The sequence below is a fragment of the Cynoglossus semilaevis genome, chromosome 1 (genome assembly GCF_000523025.1).
Source record: "Cynoglossus semilaevis isolate Cse_v1.0 chromosome 1, Cse_v1.0, whole genome shotgun sequence".
Taxonomy (NCBI): Eukaryota; Metazoa; Chordata; class Actinopteri; order Pleuronectiformes; family Cynoglossidae; genus Cynoglossus; species Cynoglossus semilaevis.
Genome location: NC_024307.1, coordinates 9,680,308 through 9,700,360, shown reverse-complemented (window position 1 = coordinate 9,700,360; position 20,053 = coordinate 9,680,308). Strand labels below are relative to the sequence as shown.

The 20,053-nt window shown below is 40.2% G+C and overlaps 1 protein-coding gene across 6 annotated transcripts in view; it reads left to right on the top strand.

The window, feature by feature from the left end:
• qkia (QKI, KH domain containing, RNA binding a) overlaps nt 1-20,053 on the top strand; it is a 66,699-nt gene that overhangs the window by 20,419 nt on the left and 26,227 nt on the right. For all 6 annotated transcript variants that reach the window (XM_008309843.3, XM_025063156.1, XM_008309851.3 and 3 more), the window contains exons 2-3: nt 3,300-3,442; nt 13,581-13,697. In XM_008309843.3, the coding sequence (XP_008308065.1) occupies nt 3,300-3,442; nt 13,581-13,697 (260 nt within the window). The remainder of the gene's footprint in view (nt 1-3,299; nt 3,443-13,580; nt 13,698-20,053) is intronic.

Here is a 20,053-nt window from a genome sequence, read left to right as displayed (position 1 = left end):
GCTGAACTTCACAAGAGTGATTCTGTTAAATTTAGTCTTGTTTTTTCCCTTCTTCTATCGTTTCCTCATTTCCTCAGTCAACAGACAGACAGACAAACAGTGTTTTTTTTCTCTAACATTCTTAAGTCTTGTTTTATATTTCACCACTTTCCCTTTTTCTTTTTCTTCATCCTTCCCTCTGAACACTCATATCTCTTCGCTTCCCAGATGACAAACAGTTCGGGGAAAAATCACTCATTTTTCAGCTTTCAAGGTGCAAGAGATATGCAGTGGAAAAAAAAAAACAAAACATAACAGAGAGGTTTATCATGAAAACGTGTTAACTTGCATCAAGGCTGAAAAGAGCCGTGCGAGTCAAGAGCCAACAACTGCACTCTGCTTGCTCAGCACTGAGGATATTGTTCTTCCCCTATTTTTTCTCCCGTCTTGTTCCTTCCTCGGTGAACTGACTTCTTCACCCTGCTCCCAAGGTCACTCTCTGTTTTGCCCTCGCACATGAAAATAAAAGGCTTAGCTGATAATATTATGTCTCCTATTCTTAGTTGTCTGTGCAGAGTGTTTTTCATTGGATCTCGTTGCCTTTATTATCATTATAAGTAGTCGCAGTAGTGTTTACTTTTACAATTAGATCTCTGAAATATTCAGACTCCTGTGATGGATAAATAGCACACTACATTTTTTTACAATAATTTTTAAATGCCAGAACTAGACAATCATGACAACTGACTGTTAAACATCAGAGATCTTTAAAACAGCAACTGTGATCAAGAATTTAAATGGCATTTAAAACATTTAAACAAAAATACATTTACATAATAATTAAAAAAAATAACAAACGGCCGCCACACAACGTCTGTGTCACGAGTTTTGTTTCCCTCACTATAACAAAATAATAACAGTTGGTCCATAATTTTGAATTATTTTATCCCTTAATAACTTATTATTTTTGTAATTATTTTAATCAAAAAGTCTACCAATCATTCAGATTTGTTATTAAAATAAAATCATGAGTTTTGTGGAATTGTTGAAACAATTTTTTTTTCTTTTGTAAAATCATACCATTTCATCATGGCAGCAGTACTGTGTGTGGGTTATTTGCTGAGTCAGTTTGTTATTGACACACTTGCATTGAGCTGAATAATTGGCGGACGGGGGAAAAGCTGAGAATCAGCTCTTACCACTGTTTTTCTCAGCTGTTAAACTCACAATCTTCAGTTGAATCCCAGACACTTTTCATCCCTGGGAAGGTGGAATCAGGCTGAAGTGATTCCAGATTTTTCATATTTTTTTTTAATTGTTGCGACTCAGTCTAAGAATTAAGGAGAAAAGTTTTCAGTTAACGTCCTGCTGAGATGACTCCAGTCAGTCGTCTCTTTCCTCTCTTTTGTCAGTTCCTCCTCAGACCGACCCCTTCTTCTCTTCTTCCCTTCCCTGTGTCGTCTTTATAAAGCCAGCCTTTTGTGCTGCGAAGGACGGCCAGACAAATGATTTTGTCAGTCATGCCAGGCAGGGGGTAATTTTTAGGTGAGTGTAGTGCTTCACAAAAGGCTTGGCATGCCTAAATTTGAGGTTGTCAAATGTTGCACGTCTCTACTGATTCCGCTGCACGGCCCCCTTATGGTAATGTGGCATTTCAGCAACAGGAAACAGAATTAGAAGAAGGAGGAGGAGGTGGAGGAAGAGAGGAGATGCTGCTGATCGCTTAGTCGCCCTGTCACATGTGCAGGCATTTCTTTTTTTCTCTTGTCTAAAACAGGAATGAGGATTCTTGATACTGCATACACAGATGTGCCTATGTTCGTTTGATCCTGCTTCTGAAAATGATGAAAAAATAAATAAAAATGGAAATCAATTAAAAAAACAATTTAAACGTTGTGACACAAATTAAGAAAATTAATCGAAATTGAAATTCCTTGGCCCTGAAATTGATTTTGTCTCCCTAATGCGGGCCTGGTCCCCACATTTTGAACTACTTTTTCAGTTTAATACTGCGTCAAACACTTTTTAGTATTACTTTAAAATAACCATTGTATTTCTCCTTTGTCCACTACTCTATGTTTTGGACAAAGCTCAACCATCACTGTGTGTTTGAACTGTTGTAACCTGTCTGTTCGTCTACACACCAACAAGAAGGACAACTGTATTGTTTGGCAGCGTTACATTTTTGGAAAGAGAACTCCTGCTACCTGTAGGGTCCAGATGTGTTGACCAGATGTAGAGAAGTCGAAGTGTGTGTCAGTGGTCGTACGCTCATCAATCTCACAGGTGTCAGGCTTTCATCATTACCAGTTAAACCTGGTAAAAGCATACGTTATGCTCGACAAGAAAGACGAGCAAAACCTGCCATGACACAATCCATTTTTCTTAGAGTGGCTCCCCCGTGAGAATAAAATAAAAACCCAAGGGGAGCAGCCTAACTCAACACTGTTGTCCGGGATGTGTATCTGCTGCCATGTGTCACTGAAGCAAAACAAGCTACACACACGGTATTCCTTCACATGTCTTGTGAGTTTGTCTGTTTTATTCCCCAAAGACCCTGCGTCTACGTTCTGTTCTGTCGTTGGGGATCGGCGGTGGGCATGCTGTGTGTTCTGCTGCGTCCTTTAATCCTGCTGAAAGTGAAACTGTGTGTGTTTGGGGCGCGGTACCCTGCACAACGCTGTAGTGTGTACTGCTGCACTGACATCATGACACCATTGGCACAGTCATAGTTTTATTTCGATCGTCTTGTTTTCATGATCATGTGAAGCCAGGATCGCAGTCGAAATCATCATTCCGATTAACTGCCCCGCCTTAGTGTACTGTGTGTGTGTTCTTGTTCCATATGGAAGACTTGTAGCAGACAGTGTGTTGGAAGTGCATGTGTGAAAAGGGCAGACATTCATCAGATTTATCTGACAGTGGGGTGAGATCTGAATCCGTTTACCGACGGTTAAATCTCTCATCGCTGCATCTGCTTTAAATAAAACAGTTGTTACCCCTTCTCTGTGATACAACCATACCTGTGGTACGTTAATATACAGATGGTTTTGAAACACATCCGGTAGTAATGCGTTCATGTCTATCTGTCATTTTAGATTCTCAAACTGTGATGTTATTAATGAAGTGCTCACCAAAAACCCACAAGACTCCAGGGAGTTTCCTTTCCAGCTTTTTACTGGGAATAGTTTTTGATAGAGACTTTGCCCCAAAGTCAAAAACATTAAGACAGTGATTTATCAAATACAGGATAGAAAGTGTAGTTATCCTGTTGTTTGTATCCATGTGCTCACCACGGTATTATCATGTTTGTGTTTCAGAGATCAACAGAGTGCGCAAAGACATGTACAGTGACTCAGTGAATGGCCTCGTGGAGAGACACCCGCTGGAGCTGCCTGAGCCCATTGGACCCATTGTTCACCTGCAGGAAAAACTGTTTGTGCCTGTCAAAGAGTACCCTGACGTAAGTTTGACGTTCTTACACCAACAACTCTGAGTTATGATGTAAAACTGTTAACTTCCATTGTTATGTGATGGAAAACATCAGACATCCAGCCAATAACAGGCAGAAACAAAGTACCGGATTTTAGTCACCTTGGACGAATGAAACCATGTTTCCGAGTGATGCTGCCAAGTTTGGAACTGTCCCAGGAGGTTTTTGTTCTGTAAGCACCATCTGTGATGTACTGTATGTGGGGTGATGGCACTTCACACAAAAAAAATGTTGTTTTGTGGATAAAAAAAGAATTTGCAAAGGAGACACATTCCCGGAAGTGAAAATGGAGTTAATGATGTTGAACTGACACCAACGTATTTTATAATTTATAGTGAATAGAAAACATGGCTTATTAACGTTACATTCCCTGGTCACACAGCTTAATTTACATGATCAATGATTAATCGTGATTATTTGCCAATGTTGAGAGTTGCTCGCAAATTTTGAATGAAGCCCTTGTCCTGGGTCTGGAGTCCATTGTAATCCATCTGTGTCAGTCAGTTTGTCAGTCATGGACCTTACTGTGGTGTGGGCGTCTGACCTAACGTTGAAGCCACAAACACATGCTGGTTGTTGAGATAGTACTTTATCTCAACCTGACGTCCTTGGGTGAAACAAAAACTCCTCCCTGCAGTGTGTGTTTAAATAACAATGTGTAGTTTGACTGTGTGTTAGCAGTGATAATAGGATGGACCGTGGGTTGTTCTGCACGTGGGTACAAATCTAAACAAATTAGATTGTTATGTTTTATTTCTCAAAATATTTATCCCAGTTAATGTGTTACTATTTTCCCAGAAAGATCATTGATAAAGTGTTAGTATCGTTCTCCAGGAGAAACCAATCAATGTTGGGAGGTGACAAAGCAAAAAGTGACATTGTTGAGGAGAGCAAGGCCCTGGAATTAATGAATTGCTTTCCCACACTGAAAGAATTGATAATTAGCTTCAGGAATTAATTGAGAATCTGCTGAGCTGAACTCAAACACACACAAAAACCAACTAAGGCCTCTATCGCAGAAAGCCAAGCTTGTACTATTCTAATGTAGTGACAGAGTTTTAGAGTTTTTTTATCTCTTGTGTAGCTGTGAGAATCCTAATAATTCTGATTACTGGTGGTGTATTAGCTGAAAGAAAAGTTTTCAAACTCATCCTAAATAATTGGCCAAAATGAGGATAATATACCTCTGCACTTCCTCACACTCAGAATAGATCGGTCGGTTAATGTGATGTTCTCTCTGTTGAGGTCCGCTGGTCTGCAGATTGTATTTTTATGATGCGGCAGTTATTTTAAAGGGCATGTCTAATACTTCTGAACCCTCAGTCATCACTGAAGATGTGCTATTTAAAGATATATGCTAAAAGCAGACCACAAACGTACCGTTATTAATATGACTTCAAGAAACCCTTGACGATCAAGGGTTTCTCCTTTAATTATTTTACTAAAATTAATTAATTGTAAAATTAATTCAGACAAACACTGTAAAAACATGCTGATTAGAACTGTTGCAGCACATACTGTACCAGTGACCCTCAGGTCAGAACAGAAAGATGTAATCAACCACTCAACAGTGTTTAGATTATTGGACCAGACTAGAACCAACGTTGATTAAAGTAATCAGTAACCAGTGTAGGTTCATATAAACATCATCAAAAGGCTTCCTTTGATGACAGACTCATGCTACGTTAATGACAGACTAGTAGAGACGGTTCTGTTTATCTCAGTTGTTCTCATTGGTCTTAAATGGTCTGCGCAGTCACAGTTGCTGCTCAGCTGTTGGACAGTTGGTGCATTCCATGTAAAAAAAAAAAAAAAAAGCTAACATCATACGTGTCATGGTTGCCCTGGTGGGCCTCCACCAACACAGATATGAAGAGGGCCTGAGGCCTTAATGAGTGATTTGTAGAAGAGTAAAGTAGGTCTGTGTAATTACGTGAAACGGTGAGCGCCACCTGTGACTGTAAGAGATGCTAATGGAATGACACACACACACTATTTTTAAGTGCCGCATCCTCACACGACCCCCTGGTTGCCTTTGCGGGCTGAGCCACGCTGCTCTGAACAGGGCAGGGCTATAACTCACTCCTCTGTTTATGGGCTGCTGGAAAAGCTACTAAATTAATTAGGCTTCCTCCTGGTGGCCAAGATGAGGCACTGATGACCTTAGTAGACACAGATTTATACACACAATAACCTGACAACAAGGATGTTCAAACACAGACACACACACACAGACACCTTATTGCATCTGACACAAAAGTAAACTACTGTATGTTATGGAATAAAGGTGCAGTTTCAGTTCTTTTACAAACTGCGAGTGCTTAAATACTGTTGCAGAGATTAGGTTCACATATAAGTAATACTGAGCCAGTCTAAATATATATATAAATAAATATATATTTATATATGTATATATATGTGTGTATATATATGTGTATATATATATATATACATATATATATATATATATATGTGTATGTATATGTATGTATATATATGTATATTTAGACTGGCTCAGTGGGCTTTTACCCCAGGACTCCCTTGTGCTGTTTGCACATGTACATAATTAGATTTGTGTCCTGGTGCCTGGATGTAGTGCAGTGTCAATTCTATCAAAAGTAACCCTCCTCCACAGCAGCAGCAGCAGCAGCAGCACACCTCCACTCTAATTCCCTTATGCCGGCCCGCATGGACTTTCATGTGTGCAGCATCTTCCTGTGAACGTGGCCCACGTCTCCATCGCCGTCCCATTTGTCCGCACGTGTCCCCATCCAGGGACACATGCGTTCATCAAAGTCATCCATTTCCTAGTGTCGTCAGCAGTGCGGGGCGCCGTGAATGAGCAGTGAGCGTCACCGTGGAGACTGCATCTTGACTGACAGCCGAGTCGCAGGCTATCTGATAACTTTAACCTTCAATTAAATGCTATCTGTGGCTCCGCTTTTCTCTCCGGCGCACACTCACATACTCACACACACAATATCATTGATAGGCGGCAGACTAACAGCTCAGCATGTCATTTCTGTTGACCTTCAGGCTTTTGATGAGATATGTGACATATCTTTTAAGTGCGTCTCAGTTTCCTCTTCATTCCCCGTGTGTTTGTATTAAACTGTTAGCTAAGGCCTGGGATTGTTGGTCTTTACGGTGCAGTGAGGAATACTGAGGAGTGATGTGCACACAGGGCTTAAAGAAACCTGTCATTTCCTCAAACACATTGTAAAGTAGACGCTCCATTAATGCCGTCCAATTACATTTGTATAGGTCAGACTTTCAAGAAATAAGACGGAGCGTGTTTGTAGCATCACTGGTTGAATGGTGTTTTGAGTTTCATCACTGTACTGTTGTCTGTTTACCTTAACTTAGTGGTTGCACAAGTCTGTTCACCCTCAGTTTGTAGTTCAGATTATTTTTAAATCCCTCGTCGTCTACAATGTCACGCCCGTTGTTTCAAAACATCACTGAAATGACTTCCTGGAAAACTGTTTTTCTCTGTGAAGACGGGAAATACAACTACAACTCAGTGCCTTTCTGACTTCCTGTTTTTCTCTGTGAAGACAGGAAATACAACTACAACTCAGTGCCTTTTCCTTATTGTGGCACAAATAAAAGAAAAATATTGAAGTTAAAATCCCTTTGCTCTGGCTGAATCCCGTCTCCAACCACAGCCTTAACTGATACATTCTGTTACACCTCCTCTTGGTTTCCCACTTGTTCACTGCTTTGTCATCCGCATGCTCAGAGGAACAGATGCTTGATTTTCCCCCCCGCACGTCTTCATTTTTTAGTTATTAGTCTACATTTTGAAGGCAAATGAATCTTGTTGATGACTACAAATGACGCGTCATCTGGAAGGAAAAAAAAAAAAAGAGAGTCAAAGAATGCTTGATCATTATTGGCTCTATTTGCTTTTCGGGTGGAGACAGGAGATTAGTTTCTTTTGTTGTTTTTAATCACTATAATGTAGCTACAAATTGACATCCTCTGTGTTTTACTTTAAGAGACGTTAACACAGTGACTAGGTCAGCAGAATGTCTAATAATATACCTACATCACACAGTTAAAGAGCCTGAATATACTTACTAGCACCTATTTCACAATTACTATTGCGATTCTTACAGTCAATGAGTCTGGAAAAGTACTCCACTTCACTGTGTGACTTCAATCACTACACAATACATTTTCTGTATTCCAAAGAAAAGGCTCTGGTGGTTTGAGTAGACTGGATTTGTTCCTGGATCTTTTCATCTTTCCCACTTTTCATGGAGGTAAAAATTGGAGGGAGGAGCCAGCTGAAGGGAGAATTTATTATGCTTGTTCCCGTGAGGATGTCTTCACTTATCAGAGCAGCTCCTGAAATCCCTCTGACCCCCATAAGTTATTACCAGTCCTGGAAATGTAGTGGCCCTCACCTCACTTTGCTGTTTGAGCAGCAGAGTGGAGCGTTCTGATTTGTCATGCCAGTCATCCATGGAGAATGATGATTTGATGATGGGACGCTCATGTGGTGGGGCAGGGTAATTGCAAGTACAGTTTACACAAAGAGGACTGTTTGATGTGGATCGTTAACATGGTGAAGGGCAACAGTGTAAGATAAGACTGGTTGCTGGTGGTTTCTACAGTGTAATTGCATGGTTTCTTGTGTTCAGTAAATGAACCGTTTTGCTGGTAAATCCAAATTTCAAACCATGTTCGACGTTTCAAACAATCTTTAGTAAAATATATATTGACAAGGTCAAATGTTGGTTTAAATCCTGACTTTGTCCACAGAGAATGAAGCTGAGGAGGATAGAGGAGGTAGGCTGGCCACAAAGAGATCAGAGGCTAAACTGTGGACGTTGTGTCGGCTTTTAGAGGATTCGTGTACATAGTATGGTTTACAAAGGTGGATTTCTGATCCTGCTACTGTCATCACTTTGATAGAGCCACTGTTGATATAAAGTTCGCCGTAAACCCCTCTCTGCTCGACTGGTATAGATCAGGGGCGAAATCTGTGGAAAGTTCCTGAAGGTGAAGGTCCAGAAAAGGCCGACCATCAATTTAGTATCGATGACAATATTTCATCGGTTTGTACAGTAGGTAGTATTTAGAGCGTCAAATAAGTACAACTCTCCTTTGAAAGCCCCATTTCATACTGACAGTTGAGTGTTTCTAAGAATTTAGAATATTAAAATAAAATATATAACATTCAAATTATAAAAAATGTAGAGATATAAATGTTTAAATATATAGGTATATTAAATAAAGATGATTTTATAGGAACTGTGTTTACTTTTCAATTTCGTATAATCATTAAATCTAACAACTAAATTTATTATGGGTTTATATGGCCCATAATGTTTTTGGAGTTGTGCTGTCTCATGGTGACGCTCAATATTTACACAAGTGTTTTAGTTTGCTTCTGGAAATATCCTGAAATCTCCTTTGAAAGCCCTATTTCATACTGACAGTTGAGTGTTTCTATGTTTCTGAATGCACAAGTTTGATTGGCTGGACAGCATCACATTTCTTTAATTACAGCTTTGGTTACAGAAAGGACAGCCTCAGGGTCCTCACCTGGACCACGCCCCTCCTTTTTGTAACCAAAGCCTAATTTTGTTAGATAAATGCTTGGTTAAATTCCCATAAAGCACATTTATTACAGTACAGAACAGGGATAAAAGATAATAGCATTAAAAACTTTCAGAGGGCACTTTTGTATCCTGAGACACTGGCATTAACCTACTGAGGATATATTAAAAATAGTAAAACGTGTGGCACTGAAGGAGCTCACACTCTTAAATGTACACAGGAGTGTTGTTAAAAAACCCAACTCAGATAGTTTAAACACAGATCACAGTCAGGACCACAACCTGAAGCACTTTAAGTTATGAGTTTGTTTATGTGTGCAGTGAATAATGACCAAATGTTTATTGAACCTCAGTGACTTGTTGGGAAACCTTTAATATCAGAAGTGTCTGAAGGTTATAGATGGAAGGAGATTTTCTCTCTTTGTTCTTCCGACTTTTTATTTCCCTCACCCAAAGTTCATAAACTTCTTCACTCGTCTTCTATAGACTCCCAGCGACCTCACTTTTCTGCAGAACTAGTTATTAGGCAGTACGAGATAAATGAGTGAATAGAATTGTATTAGGTAGCTGTTTTAGCGTAATCTACTGCTGTTTTAATTAAAGTACATATTTTGTATGATATCTGGCATTGTTTTTTTTCTTGCACTTGTAAGACTGGTTAGGGACTGTCAAATAGCTGAAGTCATCAGGGACGGTTAAGAGGCTACTGAGTTGGGAAATTGGCAAAGCAATGAACACTAAGGGATGCTTACAGTCTAGTAAGATCACAGTGAGTCTAGTGAAAGGTTTAGTAAAAACTGAGAGCAGGAACCTGCACATTCTACCATGCTATGATCCATTGCACTGAATAAACTCGCTCTTATTTCCATAAGCCCAGCCAAGTCGGCTAATAAGTGATTGGTATTCTCCTCTCGCCATGGCCTGCTCTTTGATAAGCCCTGTGCGTTTGCATCCACAGAGCATGATCTCATTTCCTCTTTCCTCACTAGCTGCGCCACAAATGAACGTCATCAAAGGCACAATTTTTCCACCCCTCTGAGCTTTGTTGGTAGGGTTGTTGTATTTCCCACAACAAAACAAACCACAATGCGCCCAAACCCACATGACAATCTGCTCTGTGCGCCAGGGTTGTGCGCAAGTGTTCACCCAGTGTATTGGGGTTTTCGCTCTCACTTGCACTCATGAACGCAATGTTTCAGGCGGAGATAGGCAAACAAGAAAACCCGTCTGTGGAGTGGCGATAAGTGGGGCTAAACAAAAGCCCTTTAATGTCAGTGTAAGCCCTTGTCCTGAAGGGCTGAAGACTTTGTTTGTTCGAGTGTATGTTTGTCTGTCTATGACTGTTTGTCTTGTCAAAAACTGTTAGTGTATACAGTGGGCTGCATGTGTTTGTCCTGTGGTGTTATTCTTCCGATAAAATGTAACCGAAACAGAACAGTGTCGAAAACATTAGTTCCCAAACGTCTTTGAAGAACAACCGAGCCAATGAGAGGATACACACACACAAAAAACTTGAAACAGAAAATGCACTGCAAGGATTTTGCAAGGACATTAAAGGCAATGTTGTATAGTTTCTGCAAAGTTCCCCTGGGTTAGACCGAGTGTGTGCCTAAAAGAAAGATTTGTTTAATGGCATGGCCAGCTGCAGTTCATCATTAAGAGACGTTAGCGATTCATCCACCGTTGTTCTGGAAAATTCTTGTTTTTTTGTGAATAGTTTTAATTATCTGACCCCTTACGTTGTATTTGTACTCCCTTTTCATATGGAAACTTCAAACCTCAGTGACCATACGATCCCACACCTGCTAAATGTTTGTCATAGTTGTTAAACAATACATTCACTGGGGGGTAGTGCTGGGTTTGGACTTCATTTTTGGGTGCTTAAAATGGCGGCGGTCTGTTTAGCCAGTGAATACAGCATGTGGACGGATCATTCTTCTCCCCCTCGTGTATATATATTTACTGTATACAGTATACACTGTATACTGTCGAATCATGAGTGGCCATGATGTCCCTGAAAGTCCCTCTGGTTTTGACTTTTTATGTCACTTTACAAACGTGTTGAGAGTTAAAAGGTTAAAGCGACAGATGAACAAAAACATAAGTAAGTCATAAAAGAAATGAGAAGGAGTTCTAGAAGTTATAAATGGAGATCATTGCCTGCGGTATAAGATTAAGAAGAAACAAGGACAGTTGACGTATGTGGATTTCAGCTCTTCTTTTTTGATAAACTTTGATTTTTATTGCCTGCCTATGTTGCCCCTTGGTGTAATAAAATAACTCTATTTACCATTACTGAGAGTATTTGGATTTAAGTCTTTTCCCTCTACAATCTACCAGTACAAACTAGCGAATCAAAATCCTGTTCATGGAGGTCCAGTTCATTTGGTTATAAACTTCAGACTAACAAAAAAAAAAAGATCGTGTTGGTTCTTAAAGGAAACCCCATTGAAACTTGACACTCACCACGCTCTACAATTTGTTTACTCACGTCTGTGAGTCAAACTTGTGTGTAGAAGCTCTGTGCCGTTCCTCTGCCCACATTTACAGTTTATGTGCACGTGCCGTGCCATTATTAAAAGCCATTTGACAGCGGTTCACCCGCCTCCACCACCAAGCTCCTGCTCTGTGGGAGGGCTCTTGTGTCATCATCTCTCTAACCTCCTCTCTTAGTATTTCACTAAGCTTGCTTCCATTAGGCCCCTGTTCACTGTCAAGTGCAATTGTCATCAGCATATTCATCTCCACAGAGAATCCTCACCCTGTCAGACGGGGAGTGGTATTAGCAGCATGTTGAGAAGACCACAGAATCAAATATTAAAGGCTCTTCTGGCTCCCACCTCAGATTTAGACACAGACATGCTCTTTCCCGCATTATACTCATTCTGACATCAGAGGCCTGGATCTGTAATGTATCTATTGTATGTGTTTAATACATTCATGGGCCTGGTTGCTGATGGGATTTAGACTGATGGACCTGATGGGACAGTAGCGGCTGTAACCTGCCAGACAGGTGGGAACCGTCTCCTGTCTCGTCAGTAGCGAAGCCAACACATAAATATAGAAACTTTTTACACGTTGTAGGTGTAACTTTTGTGTGTTGCCAAAGGAAGGCAAGCACCCTTCAAAATGTGCTAGCACAGAACTGGAGGGAGGCTGAATAACAACACCCTGGATGTTGTCACTGCAGTCTCCAGTTAATGGGCTGGAGGCTATGCATGTGCATATGTGTGTGTGTGTGTGTGTGTGTGTGATTGTGAGTACCACTGTGCCACCAATATGCCCAGCCCTGTCTGCTGCAGCTCTGTGATGGATGCAGACAACCCTGTGCTGCGGCCCTTCAGGCTCGGCTGTGTTGCTCAAGTTCGCACGTGTGTTTACATTCAACTCAGAACTCAGGCTAGCGTGCACATATACGTTGGTCTACCTCTCAGGACAGAAGTTAGTGCAGCGTTATGTCAATGTAGACTGTGACGTTTTCTTCCCCTCATATACATGTCCCAATGAGACAGTAACGTTGTCATACTGAAGAAGCACTGTGAGCCTAAATGTAGCCACATGCTGTGATCCCCCATGTCTCCCTGGTGCCAGCGTTTGTCTTTCTCCGAATGTTGGAAAGTCCCAGTGACAAGGCTGCAGTTCTCAGCTGTTCTCACTAGTGTTGATGTTGTGGAACGATCTGGCAGGGCGGGGTACAGACACTCACGAGTTGTAGAAAGGTAATGTGGAAGTGGTTCAGCGGCACCGGTGTCAGACGAGTTGGTGAACTGGAACAGGTCTAAGCCTGCTTTTCTCTTCAGTGCAGTAGCTGCCAGACGTGGCATTAAAAGACAGCCATTGAAGATTGTGGCATCAAAGCATGTAAGAAAACAGGGCGGAGGCTGGAGCGGCTGTATGTGATGAAGTAACTTTGGCTTGAATGATTGGTCAACTAAACAACTATTTTTAACTTTCTTCAGTGTAAACCTTATCTTTTTTTTTTACCCCCCTCCCCTTGTCTTTGTTAACGAAGCAAAACTGAAAGATTTTAGATCCACCAATCAGCATTTTACTGCAAGTTGTAGGGAACAAAAATCAGCTGCTTTTTACAGGTTTAAGATTATCTCTGTCCTTTGGTAACTTCAGCTCAGCTCCCCCTGAGAATATGACGCACTCCAGTCCAAACACATTATATGTAGCAGTGTAGTCTAATTTAAATGTGATTTTTTTTTTAACTTCAATCAAAGTTCAACTGGTTTTATTTGATGTCAACCTTTAATGTCCAATACTCAGTAATCTTTCTACAATAATCTTTAAAAACCAATATCAATCCGATTTCACCTTTTCTTCTCTGGCTGCATTCACAACTCCAGTAATATTTTAATAGTTTACTGCAACAGGCGTTGGACGATTGGAATAATCACAGCCAAGTTTTGACCTTACTATTCTGGTCTCGTCAATGAGGGTTTTGGACATTTTCTGTCAAAGAACCACTAAAATGTGTCATGAATGTGTCATAAACTCAGACTGACTGTTTTCCGCCCTCTTTGTCTCTACAGTACAACTTTGTGGGGAGAATCCTCGGGCCTCGCGGTCTCACAGCCAAACAGCTAGAAGCAGAGACGGGGTGCAAAATCATGGTGCGAGGCAAGAGTTCAATGAGAGACAAGAAGAAGGTAAGTCCTAGCACCCCCAACTCGTGTCCTGATTTGTATCATGTGAGGAACCATGTCCCCTGTGCTAATGTCTTTAATGTCCCTTAAATATTTATTACCTACCTTATCAAATTGGATCATATGCTCACCGGTGGAATGGGACCTTGTCACAAAAAACACCACGGGCCTTGTAGACATGTGACCTCACAGACGCCCTGTCAAGTCTGAGTGGCTGCATTCCAACACCTGATATGGCCTTTTGATAGACGCTGTGCAGTGGAAAGTACACTGTAGTGCTGAACTTAGGGCTAGGACTATTTCTGGACCCAGTGAGACATGAGAGACATGAGAGGATAATGTGTGTCTATACATATTCAGTGACCTGATGGTTGACTCACAAGTACTCTCTGACCTAAGGTGTATTTCTACACAGTAATGCACTTCATTACAGTCGCTCTGGTTGTGTGTGCCCTTTCTGGGTTTTTGTGGTCGGTGTGGCTGATAATGACCCCAACTTCCCTGTTTCTGTGTCTGTCACTTCAGGTGCGCTCAATAGTCCAGAAATTACGGTAAACCTAATTTTAAAATTTAAAAAAAAAATTAAAAAAAACTTCAACCCAGTTCACTGATCTCCAAGGCTTCAAAGTGGAAACATTTAGATCAAATTTTGTTTGTTTACTCGTTTTCCATTTTTGCATAGTGGACTTACTACTAGGAATTGGAGCTGTGTTACAGTGTAAATATGTCAGAAAAACGTTTTTTTTTCCTACTATGTTAAAAAAAAGACCTTCGTCTTTATCTCGCAGACTGAAGTTTTACATCGCGCATCTCTTCCTGTCTGCTGCTGTAATGTTTATGGAAACTAAAATATCTGAACAGAGATCCGATCAGAGCGAATGTTTTGTCTGGAGGTAGAATGAAAAGAAGATGGTATGAAGCTGGGAATGAAAAGAAGATGTTATGGTCACTGGAGTAGCATGAACAAAACAATTCGGGGGGGGGGGGGGGGGGTTGCAAATGGTGCTCTAACACAGCACGAGATACTGGCCTCTGGTGTGAGTTCGCCCAAAGATTCCCCAAAAAACAGTTTAGTCAAAATTATACACAACAAACTTTTAAGCACTTGACTAAGTCTATTTTACACTTTGTGACCTAAAATAATGTTAATATTCAAAATATTATTTATAACCATAAATAAAACAGTTCTATTGATTAAATTCAAGCTCAACAAATTGGCGTCTCAGTCTTGTAGCGATGGACAAGACTGAGACGTCCACCGTATTAAACTTGTCTGTCAAAATTATACACTGGCCTCTGGTTACTGCATATTCAACCTGATGCCCTGAAGTGGGAGAGGAAGCTGCAGAAAGTCGGTGTGTTTATTCAGGATCCATTAGCTGCCGCGTTTTATGCTGTCAATAATTCAACTAGTTGCTCTCTCTTAGCCTGTGCTGCCTGATGGGGGAGTCAGTGGTGGAGAGACCGAGGGTTAGAGAAGGAGTTAGACGGGGGAAGGTGAGAGAAATAGGTCACAGTAGTTGGAGAAGGAAAAGCTAAATTATACAATAAGACTACTTGTGCTTATTTATTTTTCTGCATGTCTCAGAAAAGTGTTAATTGTCTTTTGGTGTTGTACTATCGGACACATAACTGTGACAGTTTACATTGTTTTACAGCAGCTGTTTATTGTAAGTCATAAACTGTTATCTAAATAAACTCAACACTGATAATGTTCCTCCATGTTGACTGTTTTACCTAGAATTTCTGCTATATACATGACCCAAACATTTTCACAATCTTATTTGTCACCACTACTTCAAGAACTAGGGCAGATAATAAGAGTCTATTACTGTACCCTAATAATAAACATTCTGAAGCGTCCCAGCCCTCTGGGCTGCACTCCATTCATCAATAAACAACATGTGAGGTTATTATACCCAGAGGTTTATCACCTCGTGAGGTTTGAGGCCTCAACTCATCGTCTTTCCCTGCTGAAGTCAGCTTCATTTTGGTAATGGTGCCTTGTCTGTGTAAAAAAAAAAGAAATGACCTGAGACAGGATCACATGGAAGTAAAATAAGGAAATGACCTGAGACAGGATCACATGGAAATCAACTTGAACTTTTACTTAAATGAGTCTAAATTTACAAAAGTACATTTGCAAAGTTATAGTCTTCACTGACAAATAAGAGGAAACACTGGTTACCATAGTACACACCTGGAGGAAGTATAATTAAGTTTGATGAAGCCTGCATACTGTATCTCTCTGCCTCTCTCTCTGCCTGTGTTTGTGTGTGCTTGTATTTGTATGGTAAATATGAATATCTTTACTATCTCTCTCTCTGCCTGTGTTTTTGTGTATGGTAAATATGAATATCTTTACTAACTTGTAAGACGGGTGACAGAAATATACAGGCAGGAACAGTAGAGGTGAGGGAACAGTGAGGGTACAGCTTCCTGCCGTTGCTACTTTTAAAAAAAAAGCCTAGCGGAAACACTGTATTGTATGAATTAGTCCAGTCAGCCAGAGCACTTCCTGACTTTGTTACAAATTGATTCCCACAGTTTTCAGTGGCCAGCGTCAGGTCAGAAGCTCGTGAGTTTTGTCCTTCATGATTAAGATGATTGTCTCTACGTTTAGACAGAAAGTTGTCTCTTCCTGAATCCATAATCCAATGCAGCGGCCGCAGTCCCTGCATTTTTTTTACTTGGTCATTAGCGATGCAAAACAACAGCGGCCGCAGTCCCTGCATGTTTTTTATTTACTTGGTCATTAGCGATGCAAAACAACAGTAGGAACAACAGCAATTAAATTAAAGTTGCTATCATCTGGTGAATAAACACAGAGGCAATAATTCTCCCATTTGTACAAAGCAATTCCCTAATTCTATTTGGCCTGTTAGATGGTGGTGTAAGCTAACGGCTGCTCTAGGCTAGAGCCACAGCTAATGTCCTTTATATACTGCATATGATGTATTTCAAACAAAGGTGTAATAATTATGTTGTAGCATCAGAGGTATTAGGTCTGCCATCACATCCAACACCTCAGACCTCGGCCTCTTTTTTTTTTTTTGCCTTAGTTGTAAAATTGATTGTGCTGTTGGCTGTGCAGCATGCAATGCAACTTTTTTTCAGGTAAAAAATATTTTATTTGTTGTTGTTCTCTCTTGATACCCTGAGTCAGCAGCTAAAGAAGGTTTTTTTTTTGTGCTTCATTAAGAATTCACAGTGACTTACTATATAAATGAAAACTTCAGTGTGTGTTTCTTATAATGATTTTCCTGGACATTCAGGAGAAAGTGTAGCTGCCTGTGTAGCTCTGTCTATTGGCCTATAATTATCTCTGTTGATGCAAGCTGCAGTGGAATTCATTTGTCTTCCAGACCATGCTTAAAACTCTGACATTTAGGTGACCTGTTTACAGAGGAGGGGGAAAGTCTGGTGGATGGAGCTGATCTGACAGTTGCTCTTTAGTGAGGTGCAGAGTAAATATAAAAATAAGACTCGAAGACAACTTGTCTGTAAAGCACCGTAAAGTCCTGAAGTGTGTTTATGCAGACAAACGACTCACCGCCAACAGGTTCACATTATTTTACCAAAGCATCCGTGACATTTTCAGAACAGTTGTAAAGAAAGTTAAATCACTAAAATTGCACCCTGACAGAAATGTTATGAACTGATAAGAGGCCAAAAGGGATGTTAACAAATGTTGTCCAACTCTGTCTTCACCTAACCTTTGGATTCAAAGCCAGTGTTAGCTACCGTGTCGTCTTTTATACATCACCTAAGACCCCCATATTTAGGGTTGTCAGTGGTGGTAAAAATAATGATTGGAGTTTTTTGCGCTTCCTTACACAACCATAACTGTGTTTGGGGTTATCGCACTTGGAAACCAATCATATCCAATCTGTGTTGCTTGGACAGTTTTAGTTGACGAAAGATAAATCAGAAGACAGTAAGAATCCAGCAACAGGACTTTGACCAAAACATGACAGGTTGGATTATTATACATTATTATGCATAGCATTACATTTCATATTAGTTGACCAACTCTAACTAAATATAATCATCTATTTGTAATAACAATATTATTATTATGTCACTCCCTAAAACTTAACTGAAGTTAAATCTGTTTTATTGAAAAATGGGATTAAAAAAAAAGGTTAGTACAATTTAGTCAAAGACTATGGAAAAATTTGTTGACGAAATTAACATCCCCTCGGACCTTCTATCCTACACCCAAACCTGGTCTTGTTTGGTCTTGGCTTCCTCTGCCAGCCATTTCTGGTCTGCATCTGTTTTATCCTCTTTTATATTTATCCTCAGCTTCAATGACCACTCCCCTTGTATTAAATAAGAAGAGAATGTTAAGTGGGCAACAGTCAAAGCAAGTAGTTCAAGTGTTAAAGCTGCAACAACAGTCGGAGAATATTGTCGCACACAATAATCTGTCAAGTTGGCAGTTGTGACCTACAGGCGTAGCTGTTTACTGTCTTCAGTTATGTAGTCTGTTCTGCATATTTACTAGCATCATGGGACATCTGATGTCATCCCAATAAAGATCTGTTTAAAAAGTCTTATCGTGACAGTTGATATCTTTAAATACCGTGTATGACCCCAAAGTAGCAAGAGCTTAAATAAGACCTAAAAGGAGAGGGAGAGCCAGAAGGAAAGGTGAAATGTATTTTGGGAACCTTCATGTAGTATGTGGTGTCATCCATGTAAAAATTGAGGCCATAAAATATATTAGGATCGAGCTGAGGTATGCGGAAGCCAGGAGGCAAACAGGTGTTGTACAGTCTAATTTTAGATTTTGTTTCTACATGCAATATATTTATTTATATTATATATTTATATATTTATATATATATATATGTGTTTCCATCCTGTTCGATATCAGCCGGCGTGGATATTTTCTTTGAAGGCTTTCCCAGTAATCCCTCTGGCTCTCACCTGACCTTTCCCCTCTTTTGTCACCCTCCCCCTCACCTCCCTCACCCTCCCTCCTCTTTGTGAAGCTGTCACTTTCACTCAGAGGCCATACTGTGACCTTGTTCACAGTATGGCCTGCCAGTTCATGCATGCGCGCCATTGTGCACCTCTGCATTCGATTCCCACATCCTCGTCAACAAAGGCTAATCCAATCCACTGTGCTATTGTAAGCAATGACACATGATTGACTGATCTTATTAGGTTCAATCAGTACTTTGATTTAAATGTTTTTACTGTTCCTGAGCAGTTTTATGTTCGCAAAATGGTCTTACGTATTCTAAAGTTTGCGATCAATGTATAGTAAATATATACATTTATCTACAGTTTTAACTGACTTGTTGTTGTCGTGTACAGAGCAGCAGTTAATTCAGTAGTTGCTTTAAACAATTATCACGCAAATTCATGGCATTGGTTCATTTTATTGAATATCACAATACATCGTATCAGTGCCCCTGTTCCATGATAGTATCAATATTATTTTAAAAAGTAATACATGGCAGTAACATTTCAACCAAGACGAGATAAACAAGAAAACACAGACAGAGGGGAACATCCGTGCTGTACAAGTCCTGCCTGTAGCCCCCCCCCCTCAGAAAAAGACCATGGCTTCTATTGGGAGGCTTTTTTTAACAGACAAAATGTGTACACACTGTGTTTTTATAGAGAGTTCCCTACAGGCAGCAAATGCTGAGTCACCTTCCAGTCCTATGACCCCAAATGAGGAAACATAAGCAAACAGCAATGCTGCAATGAATGCCCCCCCCCCCTTGTTCAAAAGGGCAAAAATGAGAAAAAAATATATATATATACGGTATATATTTGAACCTCTTACTCCATTACACACAGTGCATTTATGCCTTAAAGAGAGTGTCATGGCAACTGTTCTTTGATGTAGAAGGCAGGTGATTGTCACTAGGCTCGAGCGCTAAGCAGAGCGTGTACAAGTGTTTAAGCAGTTTGTTTTGCTCCTTGAGTTTACTGGAATCACGTCAGGTGGACCCTGCTGTATGCACTGCATACTTTGTAATGAACTAATCGCTCCATACTCAGAAATGAGCAGTCATCTCCAGCTTCAGTGGTTGGTATGGACACAGGTGAACGGTGCAGAGTTCATCAGCAGTCTGAACAAATTTTAACTGACAGCGGGAGGGACGACACCTGGCAGGTGGTTGATGCTCGAGTGTCTGGCCTCATTAGGAAAAAGAAATGGCAAATACAAATTTTGAACTCTAAGGTGCTGCAGGAAATTCAGATCTCAGCTTCTCCCCTTCCCAAGGGTGCCTGCTGCATTTAATTCTTAGCAGTTTTTTAAAAAAAAAAATATATATATATACAGTATATATATATATACAGTATATATATATATATATATATATATATATATA